General features: G+C 45.2%; 1 protein-coding gene across 5 annotated transcripts in view; it reads left to right on the forward strand.

The window, feature by feature from the left end:
- Window positions 1-16454, forward strand: part of FRMPD1 (FERM and PDZ domain containing 1) — an 85274-nt gene that overhangs the window by 61742 nt on the left and 7078 nt on the right. For 4 of the 5 annotated variants that reach the window (XM_067039737.1, XM_059073287.2, XM_067039736.1 and 1 more), the window contains 8 exons: window positions 3507-3602; window positions 7949-8074; window positions 9164-9283; window positions 10130-10266; window positions 11286-11412; window positions 11556-11651; window positions 13466-13648; window positions 14480-14627. In XM_067039737.1, the coding sequence (XP_066895838.1) occupies window positions 3525-3602; window positions 7949-8074; window positions 9164-9283; window positions 10130-10266; window positions 11286-11412; window positions 11556-11651; window positions 13466-13648; window positions 14480-14627 (1015 nt within the window). In that variant the 5' untranslated portion in view covers window positions 3507-3524. The remainder of the gene's footprint in view (window positions 1-3506; window positions 3603-7948; window positions 8075-9163; window positions 9284-10129; window positions 10267-11285; window positions 11413-11555; window positions 11652-13465; window positions 13649-14479; window positions 14628-16454) is intronic. The other variant, XM_067039734.1, reaches the window with a different exon arrangement.

The following is a 16454-nucleotide window of genomic DNA, read 5'->3' on the forward strand; positions in this document are numbered from 1 at the left end:
TAACAGAATTAACCTCTGAGATCACATAGCTAGAAATACAGGAGCACAGGTCTGTGTGACTTCAGTTCTTCTGTTTTCCACTGTGATATGCTGTCTAGTCCTTTTTGATATGGGAATACCCAGGATTGGTGTGGCTGGATATGAGTGTTCAGAAGACAAGTTTGTAAAGGGAAAATGTTGGCTAGAGTTTGATGTTTTCAGTGTGGACTGTTAAAGACTCATATATTGGGCTTCCCTGGTGGCGCAGTGGTTGAGAGTCTGCCTGCCGATGCAGGGGACACAGGTGCGTGCCCCGGTCCGGGAGGATCCCACATGTCGCGGAGCGGCTGGGCCCGTGAGCCATGGCCGCTGAGCCTGTGCATCCGGAGCCTGTGCTCCGCAACGGGAGAGGCCACAACAGTGAGAGGCCCGTGCACCGCAAAAAAAAAAAAAAAAAAAAAAGACTCATATATTCATAATTTAAATATTTTCCACCCGATGGTCTGTAACTATTACCATTCTGAATTCAGTGATCAATAGTAGATTTTGAAACTTTCAGATCAGAGCTTGTCCTTATTTGATTTTCTTAGTGTAGAGACCAGTGAATGGGGAGTCAGGGCCATTTTAACACAGGATTCAGGTGATCTGGTTCACATCTGGAGAGCCTTTATTTTCTTCTTGTTCTGCTGCTTAACAAACTCCACCTTCAGTTAGACCTCAGAGTAAAAGGTGGATTTGTTCAGGAAGGTCTAGTGGGAGGCCTAGTGTATTAATCAGAAAAGACCTGAGATCCTGTCAGTCTGAAATATTTGAGTCTCTGTGTGTCCATGTTTGTGAAAATGGATCAAACCTCTTCAGCAAATTAAATTTTGATACAATGTGTGTTTTTAAGAGTAGTACATAGTAAGGAGAAGTAGAAGCTAGAACCAACTAACAGAACAGGTAGAGAATAAGGGTTCTGCAGATGTGAACCAGACCCCCTGGGGAGACTTGCAACTCAGGGTACCGAGTCTCTGTATCAGCCACGTGAGGCAGAGACAGCCAAACCAGCAAGAGTTCATCATTGTGACCTACCTTTTTCATCCTCTCAAGTATTTAAAAGATGATAAAATCAGTTGCTAAACTTCCTCCCTTGAAACATACTAAGACCCTAGAAGAATCTGAAGTAGGAAACCAACATTTGGGGGTTTGGGTTTTTTTTTATTATTGAGGTATATTTGATATACAATATAAGTTTCAAGTTTCAATATTGTGATTCACAATCTTTAAAGGTTATATACTCCATTTATAGTTATTATAAAATTTTGGCTATATTCCCTGTGCTGTTCAATATATCTTTGTAGCTTATTCATTTTTTACATAGTAGTTGGTACCTCTTAATTCCCTATCCCTACCTTGCCCCTCCACCCCCTCCCTAGTGGTAACCTCTAGTTTATTCTCTATATCTGTGAGTCTGTTTCTTTTTTGTTATATTCACTAGTTTGTTTTATTTTTTGGATTCCACATATAAGTGATATCATACAGTATTATCTTTCTCTGTCTCACTTAAGGAAACCAACACTTCAAATATGCTTAACTTTGCTAACCGTTAAAGAAATGCAAAGGAAAATATTAAGAACTGCTACTTTATACTCAGTAAATGAGCACAAACAAAGAAAATGTAAGCCCTGATGCCAAGAAACTACACTCATGTACTAATTGGTGGCTTTGTATATTGATTTAATCTCTGGGAGTAGAAGAAAACAAAACTTAATGAATGCCATAAAAGTGGGCCAAGGATCACATTCTCATTAATTTAAGTCTATAAAATAATTTAAATGCAAAAATCCATGTAGTTAAAGATATCTGTTTTACTGATAGATAAATTGCAAAAAATTTGAAAAAATGTTAAATGTCTAGGGCAGAGGAATGGTTAAAGAAATTCTGATATTTCAACTCAACAGACTCTTTATAAGTCCATTAAAATTATAAACATTAAGGGCTTTCCTGGTGGTGCAGTGGTTGAGAATCCGCCTGCCGATGCAGGAGACACGGGTTCGTGCCCCGGTCCGGGAAGATCCCACATGCTGCGGAGCAGCTGGGCCCGAGAGCCATAACCGCTGAGCCTGCGCGTCCGGAGCCTGTGCACCGCAACCGAAGAGGCCACAGCAGTGAGAGGCCCGCATACAGCAAAAAAAAAAAAAAAAAATTATAAACATTAAACCCACATGAAGAAGTGTATATGTGTTGAGGAAAACTGCACATAGAATCGTGCATGTTCTATTAGTGCGGCTCTCTAAAAGCTGTTTACAGATATAGATAAAAATTGGAAGAAGCCTTAGAGAAAAGCCTCAGTTATGTGATGATGTTATGGATGTATTTTTTGGTAAATCACAAATAATAAAATATCAAGGAAAGCATGTCATACTTGGGAATTCCAAAGATTAAGATTTCTAAATACACTAAACCAGAGCAGTGAGATGACAGCATGAACGATATGAAACCCCTCATCCCTGACTGAGTGGGAAATGGCACTGGGATATGACCATATTCCTTTTTCCTCCATAAAAGTACTGTGGTTTTAAAAAAAAGTTATGTAGAGTGATGAATGTGAGTCTTGCTTAAACAATACAAGTGGCCTTATATTTAAAAGATACAAAATTCTCATATGAAAAAGACTGTCAGGTTTTTTTTTTTTTTTTTTTTTTTTTGCGGTACGCGGGCCTCTCACTGCTGTGGCCCCTCCCGTTGCGGGGCACAGGCTCCGGACGCGCAGGCCCAGCGGCCATGGCTCACGGGCCCAGCCGCTCCGCGGCATGTGGGATCCTCCCGGACCGGGGCACGAACCCGCGTCCCCTGCATTGGCAGGCGGACTCTCAACCACTGCGCCACCAGGGAAGCCCAAGACTGTCAGGTTTTTGAAAAAAGATGGTAAGCTTCTAACCCAGGTGGGCTTTGTACCCAAACTCTTTGCAGAGATTAGAGTTGGGGGCAGTTGATCTCATAAATCCAGAGTGATGGCTGGGATGAGTAGAGGCAGAGAGCAGCCCTCTGCCCTTTTACTGTAGGGAATGAAGCAGTAAAATGTTGAGGGGGCTCTGAGGGAGCATCCTACCCCCCATTTCACCCAACCCCACAAGGCACAGCGCAAGAATCTCAGAAAGGCCCATCTGGGACGATGGGCATGCTTGTCACCTGACTTGCCAAATTGCATCCCATAAGGGAGGCAGCCAGCAGTGAAGTGTCAGCTGATGGCTGCGTGACATCGTACAGGCTCACACAGTGCTGTCAGTATGCTCGTGGCAGGGCTCACTCTTCACCGTCTTCCAGTTCTAGTGGCTATCCCTGGAACAAAGCATGCCTATTATCTGTGTGGCATAGACCTCATCCATTGGAGAAATCTCCAAATGTCAAGAATCAATCTACAACGTGGTGAGGAGGTTGGGGAGAATCCTGCTCTCCTCACCAGGCAGGGCCAGGGAAGCTGAGGATCTGTCACACCCAGGGACAGGAAGGGACAGTTTCAATACTACTCTTGTGTTTTCTAGGGTAATTCTCTGCTGTGTATGCCCAACGTGCTCAAGGTGTACTTGGAGAATGGACAGACCAAAGCTTTCAAGTTTGAGGCACACACGACTGTGAAGGTATTCGGAATAAACTTGAATCTCTTTCCCAGTGAGAATTTGCTGGCTTCCAGGACCCCGGGGGCATCTTGCCAGGCAGCTGCCTTGGTGATCTCACAACCACCATGGTCTGAGCACCTGCAATAAGCCAAGCACTGTGTTATCTCATTTAGTTGCATAAGCACCCAGCAAGCTGGCATTTTAATCACCATCTTGCAGGGGAGGAAATCAGGGCTCAGAGAGATGAAGTACCCAATACAACTCATAAGCTTTCACCCTTAACCACTGGGCTTCCCTGCCCAGTGTATGGGACTCCACCTGCTACCCAAAAGAGTATGAGTCGCTAAAATCCCAGGCAAGGTGTGCGGGCAGGTCCAGGCCCCTGTGAATTCCGTTCTGGATGGAAGTCAGTTTGACTTACATTTAACAAGTTCCCCCAAAGGAGATACTCTGAGGCAGGTGGTACAGAATGGGGTAGAAAGTGGTCTCTGTCTCCCAGGAGCTTGCAGTCTAGTTGAGGGAAGATGGACATTCTTGGAGCTCCCAGTAGTCCAGGGCAGGATGAAGTAAGGGCCGTAAAGAGAGGGACAAGGAAGTGCTCAGCACGCAAGGGAAAGAGCGCCATCTTTCCATCTGACCATGTTCTGTCCTGTCAGGACGTCAGAGAAAGCTTTGCAAAGAAGCTGGACCTGAGCTGAGCTCTGAAGGGTTTCTAAGACTTCAACAAGCACAGGTGGGGACAGGGTTTTTGAGGGGTTAGAGGATGCACATCAATCTGCAGAAGTCCCATGAACTAAGGCAGAGAGCCAGTAAGACAGGCATTGCCCAGGAAGTAGTAAACCACCCCACAGGACTGGAACACAGGCCATTTTCTCGTGGGAAGAGTGGGAGACGGCACAGGCTGGCTGGGGACGGCCTCAAATGGCAGGCAACGGAGTTTGGATTTTATCCATAGACAATAAGGGATGGGACTATAGTTTCTGAATAAAGAAGCAAATAGTGTTAGAGGGAGGCACCAGGGAAGAAGCAAAGAAAGGAGTTGTTCAAACATTAAAAATCATGTAAGTGTCAACACTGAGCCCAGCTCTCCTGATACTGGGGGAAGAGCAGGTTCAGGTAGGCAGGTGCAGCTATAGGTACCGGACAGTAGCCAAGATACACACACACACACACACACACACATATGCACATGCACTTGAGTGCACACGTGCATACTCAATGCACACACACACACACCAGTGTTCCCTGGCACCTCCCTTTGGCAGTTCCTAGGGCTGCCCCAAATGCCCTGTCCCATTCTTATCCTGGTGTGACTGAGGAGAAGCTGGAGAAAGCCTGTCTGACTCTGGGAAGCTCAAACGCAAAGGAGGAAGGGAGGGGGGAATGGATTTGTTCAGTGTTCACTACATGTCTGGCACTTCCCTGGGTACTCCCTCGTGCACTATCTCACTTAATGCCCCCAGTAACCTTGTAAAGTGACAATTATTAACCTACTTTTCAGATGAGAACACTGGCCCAAGAGATCCCAAACTTGTCAAGGTCAGCTAGCTCCTAACTGGCTTCCAACTTGGTCTGTTGTCTCTGAACCCTGCACTGGAGGTGGCCACGCTGCCATTCTGCATGAAAGTTGTGCAAATGCATTAGACAAGGTGTCTATTTCTGTCATCTTTGAGCAACGTGCATTGGAATGGAGGGGATGATTTATTTAAAGTGAGTCCCTCTTTGGTGGCCAAAAAGACTTTGAGATGATTTACACATACCGCAGGGGAATTAAAGCCAAGATGACAGATGGAGTTGGAGAAATGGGCAAGGAGTTAGCTGGTATAATACTGGTTAATTTTACTTACCTGTAGCAGCCAAATTTTTAAAAAGCAAGTCTTTTAGCTCTTTATGACAGAGGAAGAGGGGGGTATATAAACAAATCCCCAAATGGGTAAAAAAAGGGAAAAACCACTGTCAGTTCGTCAGTGACTTCTCTTCCCCACTCCCTTATCAAGAGAAGCAAATTTCTTACATTAGAAAACCTCTTTCTCTAAATCAAGGAAAATAACATGTCGTTTGACCCAGTGAACATTTAGTGATTCTTGTGTGTGTGCCGGCAAAGCTGTTGATGATACAGAAATAAGTTATCCCAGGTCACTTCCTTAGGGAGCCTAGAGTCTTGGGGTGGGGCTGGGGTGAGGAGATGAGACCTGGGGTTATTTCACAAGGAGACTGTTGTGGGTACAGTGTGCTCAGAACCATGAAATTGGGATGTGAAAATGGTGTGGTGTGAGCTCTAGGAGGAGAGAGCTTCCAGCTGGGTGGCAAGGAGAGGCCCCCAGGATGTGATGGCCTATGAGGCTGATTTGGAAAAATGGACAGGAATGGGTCAGGAGTGGTAGGTGAAGACAGCTTCCCGGGCATGTGGAATGACACCAACAAAGATCCGGTGATGGGCAAGTTTGGCAAGTGTATGGGGCTGTGAGCAGGGTGCATTGGAAGAAGCAGCAGAAGATAAAGTCGGAGAAGTGGGCTGGCACCTGATACTTGAGAGCCTTGAATATTAAGCTAAGGAGTTTGGATTTGGGCTAGTGGGCCATGGGGACCACTGAATATTCTTGAGCCAGGAAAAGCATGAGAAGTACAAGGCTTAGACAAGTTTCTGTAGATCAGGGGTCAGCAAACTTGTTCTGTAAAGAGGCAGATAATATTCTAGGTTTTGCAGGCCTTGGGGCTTCTGTCATGGTTACTCAACTCTGCCATTGTAGAGAATGGGCATGGCTGTGTTCCCATATGACTTTAATTACAAAAACAAGCAGTGGACCAGATTTGGCCCACAGGTGATGGTTTGCCAACCCCTGTGCTAGATGCAAGGTGGAGGTCGGATGGGTAGCGGTGTGGGGTCCTTAGGGCACCACTCAACAAAGCCAGGAGAAATGTGTGAACTCAAGCCAAATGGAGAATGGAGAGAGGGGACAGAGTCAAGTGAGGGGCTCTCCATCATGGCCAGCTCACAGTAGGCACTGAATTAATGTTGTTGAGTTACAGAAGCAGATAGACCCTTCAGGACTTAGTCACTGGTCAGTTATGGAGGGCGATGGAGCAAGTGGGAAGAGGATTCAGAATTGGGAGTTGTGAGGAGCAGGTAGCACCTGATGGTGTGGCACTTACTAAATCTGAGATTCTGGCAGGACATCTATGATGAGTCTGTGATGATTATTTATTCACTGAGTGAAAGTTTATTGAGCATCACTGAGTGCCAAGCTTTGGGGATATAGTGGAGCACAAGACAAGCAAGGTTCACATTCTGGGGAAGGTTAGCATCCAGCGGGGTAAATGACAATAAGCAAAAAAAACAAATAGCAGCAGCTAGCATGTATTGAACACTTGCCATCTGCCAGGTGTGATTCTAAATGCCATATATGGGGAAATTAATTTACCTCACACAACCCCTGAGAGAGGTGTGAATATTATGACCATCTTAGAGATGAAAACATTGAGGCATAGAGAGAGTTAGCACTTTATCCAGAGACACACAGCTAGTGAGTGGAAGTCTAGGTCTAGAGCCCATTCACTTAACTCTACTGTACTGTCTTATCTATTGCTAGAGAACAGAGCTGTCGTTGAAGAAAATCATACCCAGTAGTGAGGAAGGAAATCAACAGGACCTGGGACAGAGAATAACAGGGGTAATCACACTTAGCCACAGAGACCAGAGGAGTTTTCTCTGAAGAGAAAGAAACAGCCTTGTGAAGAGTGTGGGAGAAGTAGGCCAGGCAGAGGGAAGAGCATTGTGAATGCCCTGAGGCAGCAAAGACCTTGTGATGACAAGGGGCCACTGTAGTGACTGAGGAAAATGTGGCATGGCAACTCTGGTGGCACAGTATTAATTATCATGTCATCCCATCAGCCCCCTAAATAGGCATCCTTCTCCTCCATTTCATAGGAAGAAACAGGTTCAGAAGCATCAGGTTGATTTCCCGTAGCTGCATAGAGAGTAGGTGGTGTGATTCTGTCTGGTAAGCAGTTGATGAGGCAGATTCCAGAGAAAGGATGAATCTGGAGATCTTGAAGAGAGGCATAAGGCCCCAAAGGATAGCTTCAGCCTGTCGAGTAAAGCAAGAGAGGGTGGCCATATGGGTGGTGCTGGAGCCTTGAGGGAAGGGGAGCAGTGGGTGTAGGACCTTAAGGGGCAATGAGAAGTCCCACATGTGGCCCGTCAAGATTTGGCTGCCTGCGTTGGCAGTGGACCCAGTCAGTGTAGGCCTTTCTCTCCCCAGCTGCACCAAGGAGCAGAGGGAAAGTGGAGGGAGTCCTCCCTACTCTGTGCCTGAACGTGAGGGCTGGCCTGTTCCTTGGTGAGCCTTATGTCTCTGTGCCTGCAGGATATCATCCTCACGGTGAAGGAGAAGCTGTCGATCCGAAGTATGGAGTACTTTGCGCTGGCCCTGGAGGAGCAGTACAACATCTCACGGCTGCACCTGCTGCACGAGGAGGAGCTCATCCAGCAGGTACCACCTGCTCCTGCTCCTGGTGAGGAGATCTGGGCTGGGCAAGCTGCACGCCTCAGCCAGAACCTTTGGGTATAGGGCTGAGTGCACCTGCAGGTTTGATGCGCTTTCTTGTGCCCAGAAGGCACAGAGCTCACTCAGCCTGGTTTTTGTATGAGGTAGGCAGGCCCCCATTTTGCAGACAAAAAGACAGAGGCTTAGAGAAGTAAGGTGACTTACTCAGGGTAACACAGCCAATAGAGCTCTATCTTTTGCTTCCAATACTGATGACCTTCCTCTGAACCTGCTGCCTTTGAGATGTCAGGGAAGCATCTGTTGCTGTGTCTAAGCTCTTTTTGTGAGACTTGCCCTCTGAGCTCGTCCTTGACAGCAGGACAGGGCTAACACAGTCAGTCCACCTGTACCACTCAATCTTTCAGCCACTCAGTGATTTGTCATAGCAGCTTTTTAAAGCCAAACACAGGTCAGTTCCATAATTTCTAAGAAGAGAAACAGCATGAGCAAGGCATGAGCTCATGGAAGCTGCTCTGAGCATTCTTCACTGCAGATGAATTCCTACCATGGTCACTCATCTTCTAATAATGCTGCTTACAAACTTTTTTTAAAATCACTTCTGTTCCATTAACATTGGAAAAAAAAATCAAGTTAAATCACTAAGATCATTGAAGTGAAAAAGAAGTACAGGAGAGAGAGAGATATATATACACACACACACATATATACACACACATAGATATGTATATATATAATGTATAATATACTATTATTTGTGGAAAAGAAAAGAATGTATATTTATAGGAGCATATATACACATAGACTGTCTCTGGAACAGTATATAAGAAACCGGATGCAGAGATTTCTTCTGGAAAGGGGTTGATGGGATCAGTGGGAAACTTTGCTCTTTTGAGCCTTTTACATTATATACCCTTGGGAAAGTTAAATCGGCAGCAAAGGTCTGCACTGACTTGGGAAGCACTAAAACTGAAATCTCTGGGGACTGTCTTTCATTGTCTTTTTTTAAAGTTGTTTTGTGGAATAACTGTGAGAACAGAAGCAGAAGATGAATCGTGTCTCTCTTACGCATCCCAGGTGGTACAAAGGGAAGAGTCACATGATTACCGCTGCCTCTTCAGGGTGTGTTTTGTTCCCAAGGACCCCCTGGACCTCCTGAAAGAAGACCCAGTAGCCTTTGAATACCTCTATCTGCAGGTGACCCGGTCTGCCCTTCCTAAAATAACAGTGGTTGTTCTCGAAGGCGGCACACTGGGTTATTTTGAACATGAGCTCAAGGCAATTAAGCAGCTCCCTGGTAGAGATTATCTTTATCTGAGGGAGAGTGGGCCTGATTATCCCTCAGCATTCCTTTTTATGTCACTGAGTTGCTATGTTAGGAGATTTGCAATATATTAATGAAATTAAGGCTTAGTCCTCAATGTAGATGATACATTTTCTAATACCACTTAAGATCTTTAGAGTTACAGTTTTTATTGCTAAAAGGGGCATTAGTGCTTCAGAGCCTTACTTCAGAAATGATGAAACTGAGTCTTGGAAAGGTCATATAATTTGCCTGGGTCACCCATTTGGTGGTGGAGCCAAAAATGGGTTCCTTGATCTCCTAGCCTGGTGTTCCACCTGCTCTACTTCCTTAGGTGAGGTTTATTTTGTCATTTTTATTCTGATGAAAAAATCATTTGGGAGACATCACCATTTTACAGATGAGATAACTAGGTGTATTGACTTGCCCAAAGTCTTATAAAAATGGTGGCAGCAAATAACAACAACAACAGCAGTACTTTATATTTGAATAACACAGCATCCCTATACCTGCTTTCAAATGCACTATCTAATTTAAACCTCAGAGAAGCCATATAAGGTAGATGTGACTATCCTCATTTATCAAGGGGAAGTACCAGTGTGCAGATAGTCTTAGTCAAGTAACCAAGGTCACACAGCCCAGAATTGGCAGAGCCAGGTCTCAAAGCTGCCTTTCACCTGAGAGAACAAGGAACACAATCTGTTTTTGTTTCCCAGTTCCTCTGATCTAATCTCTCCTAGAGCTGCAGCGATGTGCTCCAGGAGCGCTTTGCCATGGAAATGAAATGCAGCTCTGCGCTCCGGCTCGCGGCCCTGCACATCCAGGAGCGGATCTACGCCTGTGCCCAGCCGCAGAAGATCTCTTTGAAATACATAGAGTGAGTGGCAGGGGACTTCTGTGTCCCGCCAGCAGCAGCTGTGTTGCATTTGTAACTTGGCTGGCCCTGGGCCAGGATGGCCAGATTCACAGAAAGCTGATAGTCACCCACCTACCCATCTGTCTGTTGTCTTCCCATTCATTTCCCTCTCCACCCTGTCCAACCCAGCCTGGCTTCCCCAGATATCAGAACCTGGCTGCTCCCTCTGGGGCAGAAACCAACTCCAGATGGAATGACACAGGATCCCTTTGTAATTTCCCAGTTCCTAGGAGGATGTCTCGGGAAATCAGTTGACAACTTCAGCATAAAGCTCTTCTGAGGGCAGGAATGCCTTGAAAATTCATTTGGTGTGAACCAATCATGTTACATTAGATTCCTATTAGGGTGGTTTCAAATCCTGAGGTTCTGATACCTCCTGATTCTCAGCTTTAGATTTCACCTCGCTCTGTGTGGTGTCACCCCGATTTGCTAACCTCTTGCCTGAGCATCAAAATCGGATGGAGAATTATATTAAAAAAAAATAAAACAGATCCTTGGCCTTACCCCTGATATACTAGGTCAAATCTCTAGGGAGTGGTACCTGAGAATCTGTATTTTTAATGAATTTGTTGGGAGGTTTTGAGGCTGTTAAGCTGGCATCATTCTGAGGCATGGCCTCAGGGATTCACAGGTACTATGTGTTGCCCCATGAGAGTGTGCTATACAGGTGTGATGAGTATTGATCTGCTAGAATGATCATGGTGTTTAATTCCTGAATGGCTGGTTTTTGTGGAGTGTGTGTGTGTTTGAATCGATGGATAGATAGATAGATAGATAATTACACAAACACACACACACTCTTCATGTATATATTTACATACACTCCACAAAACCAGCCATATATATCTTCTGCTGAGAAAGAAGCTCATAATTACAGTATTCTTAGAACACTAAGTACTGAATCAAATATAATTATGCTCTTCATTAGAGTCAAGTACACTGTAAAAATGGGCCTCCTTGTCTCCAATGTCTTGTGGCAGGAAGGATTGGGGAATAGAGAACTTTATATCTCCAACTTTGCTACGAAACATGAAAGGAAAAGACATCAAAAAAGCCATTAGCTTCCACATGAAGAGGAACCAGAATTTGCTGGAACCCAGACAGAAGGTAATGTAGCCATGGCCCCTGTCGATCACACAGCTGTCTGTTGTGAAACCTCAGGGAAAGAATTTTCAACATTGACTGCATTTTAGGCAAATGAAAACTCTGACTTCAACAGTCTTTTTCATTTTCTTTTTTCCTTACTTAAGCAAGTTATTTCTGCTGCCCAGCTACGTTTAAATTATCTACAGATCCTTGGGGAACTCAAGACATACGGTGGGAAAATCTTTAATGCTACTTTAATGGTATGTATTAAAGAACTGTGGGGTCCTTTTGCTTATAAAGGATGCAAGAGGTTCCCTGAAGATCAGTGTATCTTTTAGCCTAAAATTCCTGAGGACTGGGTCATGGACTAGAATTTGTTTGGGAAACTAAATATTACGCCATTGGGGAGTGTCTATCAAGCCATTGCTTAGAGCCAGCCCTCTGACAGATGCTGAGGGAGGCAGAGCTGAATGAGATGTGATTCCCACCCTAAAATGATAGAGCAAGGCACCCAACAAGACAGAGCAAAGCCACAAGAGGCACAGGACCATAGCTGTGGGGTTTGATGACACAGGCCACCCCTGCTAGCTTCAGGTTGAGTGGGGAAGAAGGGGTTAAGGAAAGGCAAGAAGGCTGGATTTGGCCAGATTTCAGTACAGAGGAAAGGCGTTCTGAGGGTAGGGTACTGTAAGAAGTTTACCCTGGAGCTTTGGGTATATGAAGGTAAAGAGGAAAAAATGGAAATCACGAAGGAAAGATAAGAATGTTAGACTGACTGCCATGCTGGGGCCCCGATTGTTCAGAAGAAGGGAAGAAGTGAGGGGTGGAAGGGTGAGAAGGGAAAAGAGAAGCAAAAGAGCCCCCTGCTGTGTTACCCATTCCTCTCCTGGCCTGCTTTTTGGAGCCTAGGCCTAGAGCTATGTGCTTTGCTGCAGTCAGTGATGGGGGGTGTGGCCTAAGGGAACTCTCCCTCACCACTCAGTCAGCCCCAGAACTCTCCAGCACAAAGCCAGACAATTTACCAGTTTATATATATATATATATATATATATATATATATATATATATATATATATATATATATATATATTATAATAGCAAAACTCCTTTCAGTGGATTTGGTGTGCCTCTCAGTCATTTACCGCAGTGATGGGTCAATTTAATCAGACCGCTGACCTAACAATGTAAATGGAAAAAGAGAATCAGTGTTTTGAGAGAAAGGAAGAGCATCAGATAGTCAGAGGAAGGGAAAAGTAGATTGAGTCTTTGTACAAGTAGAGGACTAAATGGTAGAAGAGAGACTAGATCACAGCAAGGAAACTTGAAAGTACAAGAAAAACTACCCACTTTTCCCAAGGGCTAAACCTGCCCTCTGCCAACTGTCTAGGTCCCGTCCCCAGCTCCTCTTTACCTTTCCTGTCTAAGGAAAGAGCTGGTAGTGGGAGAAGAAAACAACCACGCTGAACTGGCTTAGGGTGCTTGCTGGGCACTGCGGGTTACAAATGTAGATACATGCAGACTCTGTTGTCAGGGACCTTAGCATGGAATATGACTTAAATACAAAAAATTACAGTAAGAAGTCTTGCCTCAGTGCTATCAGAGAAGTGCAGAGGATATGGTGTGAAAACAACACAGAGGAAAAGGACTGTTGTGGTTTGAGGAGCAGGTCAGGCCAATGTTTTCTGTAGGCAGTAGGTTTTGATGGAAGCTTTTAAAGAGGGGTCAGGATTTCAGTAGGTAGTGATGACAGGCAAGGGATTCCAAGAGGAGGGCACAGCATGAATATAGGTACATAGGTGTGAAAGTGTATGGTTGTGTTTATGGAACAGGTCAAAGTCCTGTGGTTTGATTCTCTATTGTGAAGTGTATTATGGGAGATAAATTTATAGTTAATTTTTCTGTAGATGGGGCCCAGGTGAGGCTATCACCTAACTTGGTAGTCTAGGGGAGAGGTGGTGAGGATCTGAAATAAGAATCAAGGGGTTTGCAGAGAGAGGTATCATGTCCTACATGTATAATGTATTTTTTCACTAGCTTGTGAATGGAAACTAATTCCCTTTCTCCCCTTCTGCAGTTACAGGATAGAGAATCCTACATTGCCCTTCTAGTTGGAGCCAAGTATGGCATTAGCCACATTATCAACAGCAAACTCAACATCACGTCCACGTTGGCAGAGTTTGCAAACATCAGTCGTGTAGAGCTGACAGAAGAGTCTGAGAAAGTGAGCATGGTCAAAGTGCATCTTCAGGACATCAAGGTAATACATGGGGAAGAGATTTTTAAGTCCAGCTTCTGGAATCTGGGGCTAACTATTCAAGGGTAGTTTATATGAGTTTGGATTTTAAGAAAGTCTAATGTCCAATATTTGCTTAAGAGGTGGCATTGTCCATCCTGTCCCATCAAAGGGAAAGTGATGAACAGGGTGCATTTTCCTGGACAGGTCCTAAAAGATTTTTTATATAAACTGAGCTGGACCATGTACTTTCCTGATGGGTTCAGAAACTTAGATGGGAGCACCAGAGGGTTTTATTACATGCATGGGACCAGAATGGCTGCCCAAGATTTTGGGTGGCAGCAGTTAAAATGGGTAAATGGTGTGGGGTACTTCCTGAGCCTCTCTGGAAGGTCTTACAGTTATCCTGCCTTCCTTTGATTTAATCCCAACAAGCTCAGGGATGGTGCTTCATTCTTCTTATCCCCCTCTCCTCCTTCTCTACTCGCTCCTGCTCCTTTTCCTTTTCTAGGTCAGGTCTTGAAGGGGCCCCATGGTATGAATGAACAGGGTAGGGTGGTTGGGATAGGGGGCTGTGGTTGGGATAGAGGGACAGGAGACATTGTGGAGATTGGATGGGAGGAACCCACTGTGCATGTGTGACTGTGTGTGCATGCATGTGTGGTCGTGGGTGTGCACACGTGTGCACACTCATTTCAGGTCTTATAGATGAGAAAATGGGACACCAGGGGGCCTGCCTGTGGACCATGGCTGGATTTAGTTGGAATCTCTCACTGGCGCCACATGGCCTTGTTGCCAGTCTTCAGACCATCCCTTAGCCCTTTATAAGCATAAGAGCTCTCTTTACCTTCAAAGGTTCTGACTTTGCTGCTGGAATCCAACAGTGCAAAAGACCTAGCCTGCCTGATTGCTGGGTACTACAGGCTATATGTCGACCCAGTTACCTCCGTTTTCCTCTGGCCGGGAAACAAACAACAGGTGCACCGGGTATCCGCTGAAGAAGGTGAGGTGCTGAGGCTTGCTCCAGTAAGGACAGGCCCATTTCACTGCCTTGTAGGTCAGGGCAGCCTAAAAGGAGGTGGTGCATTGAATGGAGCTGAGGCTCCCACTCAAGTGGAAGTAAGCAGTTGATCTTTCCAAAATCCTAAATAGAGAAGCTTTCTTTGTACCTGAGAGTCCCCTAAAGCCAAAGAAGGCTATGGAAGGTCTCTGATTCCCTGTAGTATTTTCTAAAATCATCTCTAAGATCCACTGTATTTTATCTTTCTTTGCCAGTAAAACAAGATGTCACTTATTTGTTCAGAAAGTACAGCTGACCTAGCTTCTCATCCCATTCCTGGGTACTCTTTTGCATTCTCTTGAATTATAATAAAAATTCTCAACCTCACATGTTTAGAAGAAGGGGGTACCTGGAGATAGAAGGGAAAATCATATGATGTAAGGAATGAAGTAGGGGAGGCCAGATGAGATGAACATTTTCCCAGGCCAACTCCCAGTTTCTACCAGGCTTTTGCTTCAGCGCTATTTTTTTTTTTTAATTGGGGTATAGCTGTTTTACAATGTTGTGTTAGTTTCTACCGTGCAGCGAAGTGGAGTTCCCTGTGCTATACGGCAGGTTCTTATTAGTTATCTATTTTATACATATTAGTTACTGTATATATGTCAATCCCAATCTCACAATTCATCTCACCCACCCTTTCCTCCCTTGGTGCTTCAGCACTATTGATGCAGCATTTTCCCGGTGGTTTGCTGATAAATGTTTAACAACTGTCTCTGCAGGGAAAAAACAAAACAAAACAGAATTCTAATTTGAAGCAATTGCCCATTTCCACGGCATAAACACTCCCACCGTGACTAATTTCAAGCCCCCGATGTGCTGTCACTGAACGTGAAGGTGGGGAGGGGTGCTCAGTTGCGCACCGTTATGTGGCATTTCCTCCATGTGGATAAAATAGGCATAAGTAATCATAGATATTGGATGAGACTAAAGTAAAATAATTAGGAAGTGAAGATTTTGTGTGCTTGTTACCTTTGTCTTTCACACAATTTATGAACAAGGGATGATACTTCTGAATATGGTCAGGGAGACAGCACCCCATGGAGTGGTGCTGTTGTGGAGGCCTGCTGGGGGTGCAGGCAGGCGGCAGTGGTCACTGGAGGCCTCCAGAGCAGGAGGTATTTGAAAGAGGTCATGAAGAACATGGTGGAGTTAACCAGGCCAAGAAGGGAGGAGAGATCCTTTGAAGCAGAGGGGACACAATGGAGGCATGACACGAAGGGTAAGGTCGTGATGTGTGAGAAGCTCCCTGTAGTGGCTGGAGCATGGGAAGGCTGTGGTGGGTGACCAGGCTGCTGAGAAGGGGTGGGGGCCGCACTGTGACAGGGTGACAAAGTTGCTGAGGATGGGTATGGGCCATCCTGTTAGAGGGTGACCAGGCTGCTGAGGGGATCTGGGCCATCCTGTGAGAGGCCCCAACCTTAGTAGGAGAGCTTAGGTGCTTCCCTGTAGATAAGAGAAACCAAAAGAGGGTTTAAATAGAGTGTAATGTGATCAGAGAGAAGTTTAGAAGGATCACACCTGGAGGCTTATGGTGCATGAGAAATTGGAGACCTGGCTTAATGACCCCCCAACACTCTCACCATAAATCCCTCCCAAGTACCAGCAGTGGATGACTTTTCACTTTCCTAAAAGCCCTGTGGCACCAGTAGGTCCCTAGGCCAGGCTTCAGAATGGTGCCAGCCTAGCAGCCTCAGAACCCCCCATAAAGTTGCTAAAATATAGATTCTTGGGCCCCACTCCCTAGATATCAGACTCAGTTCATCAGGGCTA

This window comes from Kogia breviceps, chromosome 8 (genome assembly GCF_026419965.1).
Source record: "Kogia breviceps isolate mKogBre1 chromosome 8, mKogBre1 haplotype 1, whole genome shotgun sequence".
Classification (NCBI taxonomy): domain Eukaryota; kingdom Metazoa; phylum Chordata; class Mammalia; order Artiodactyla; family Physeteridae; genus Kogia; species Kogia breviceps.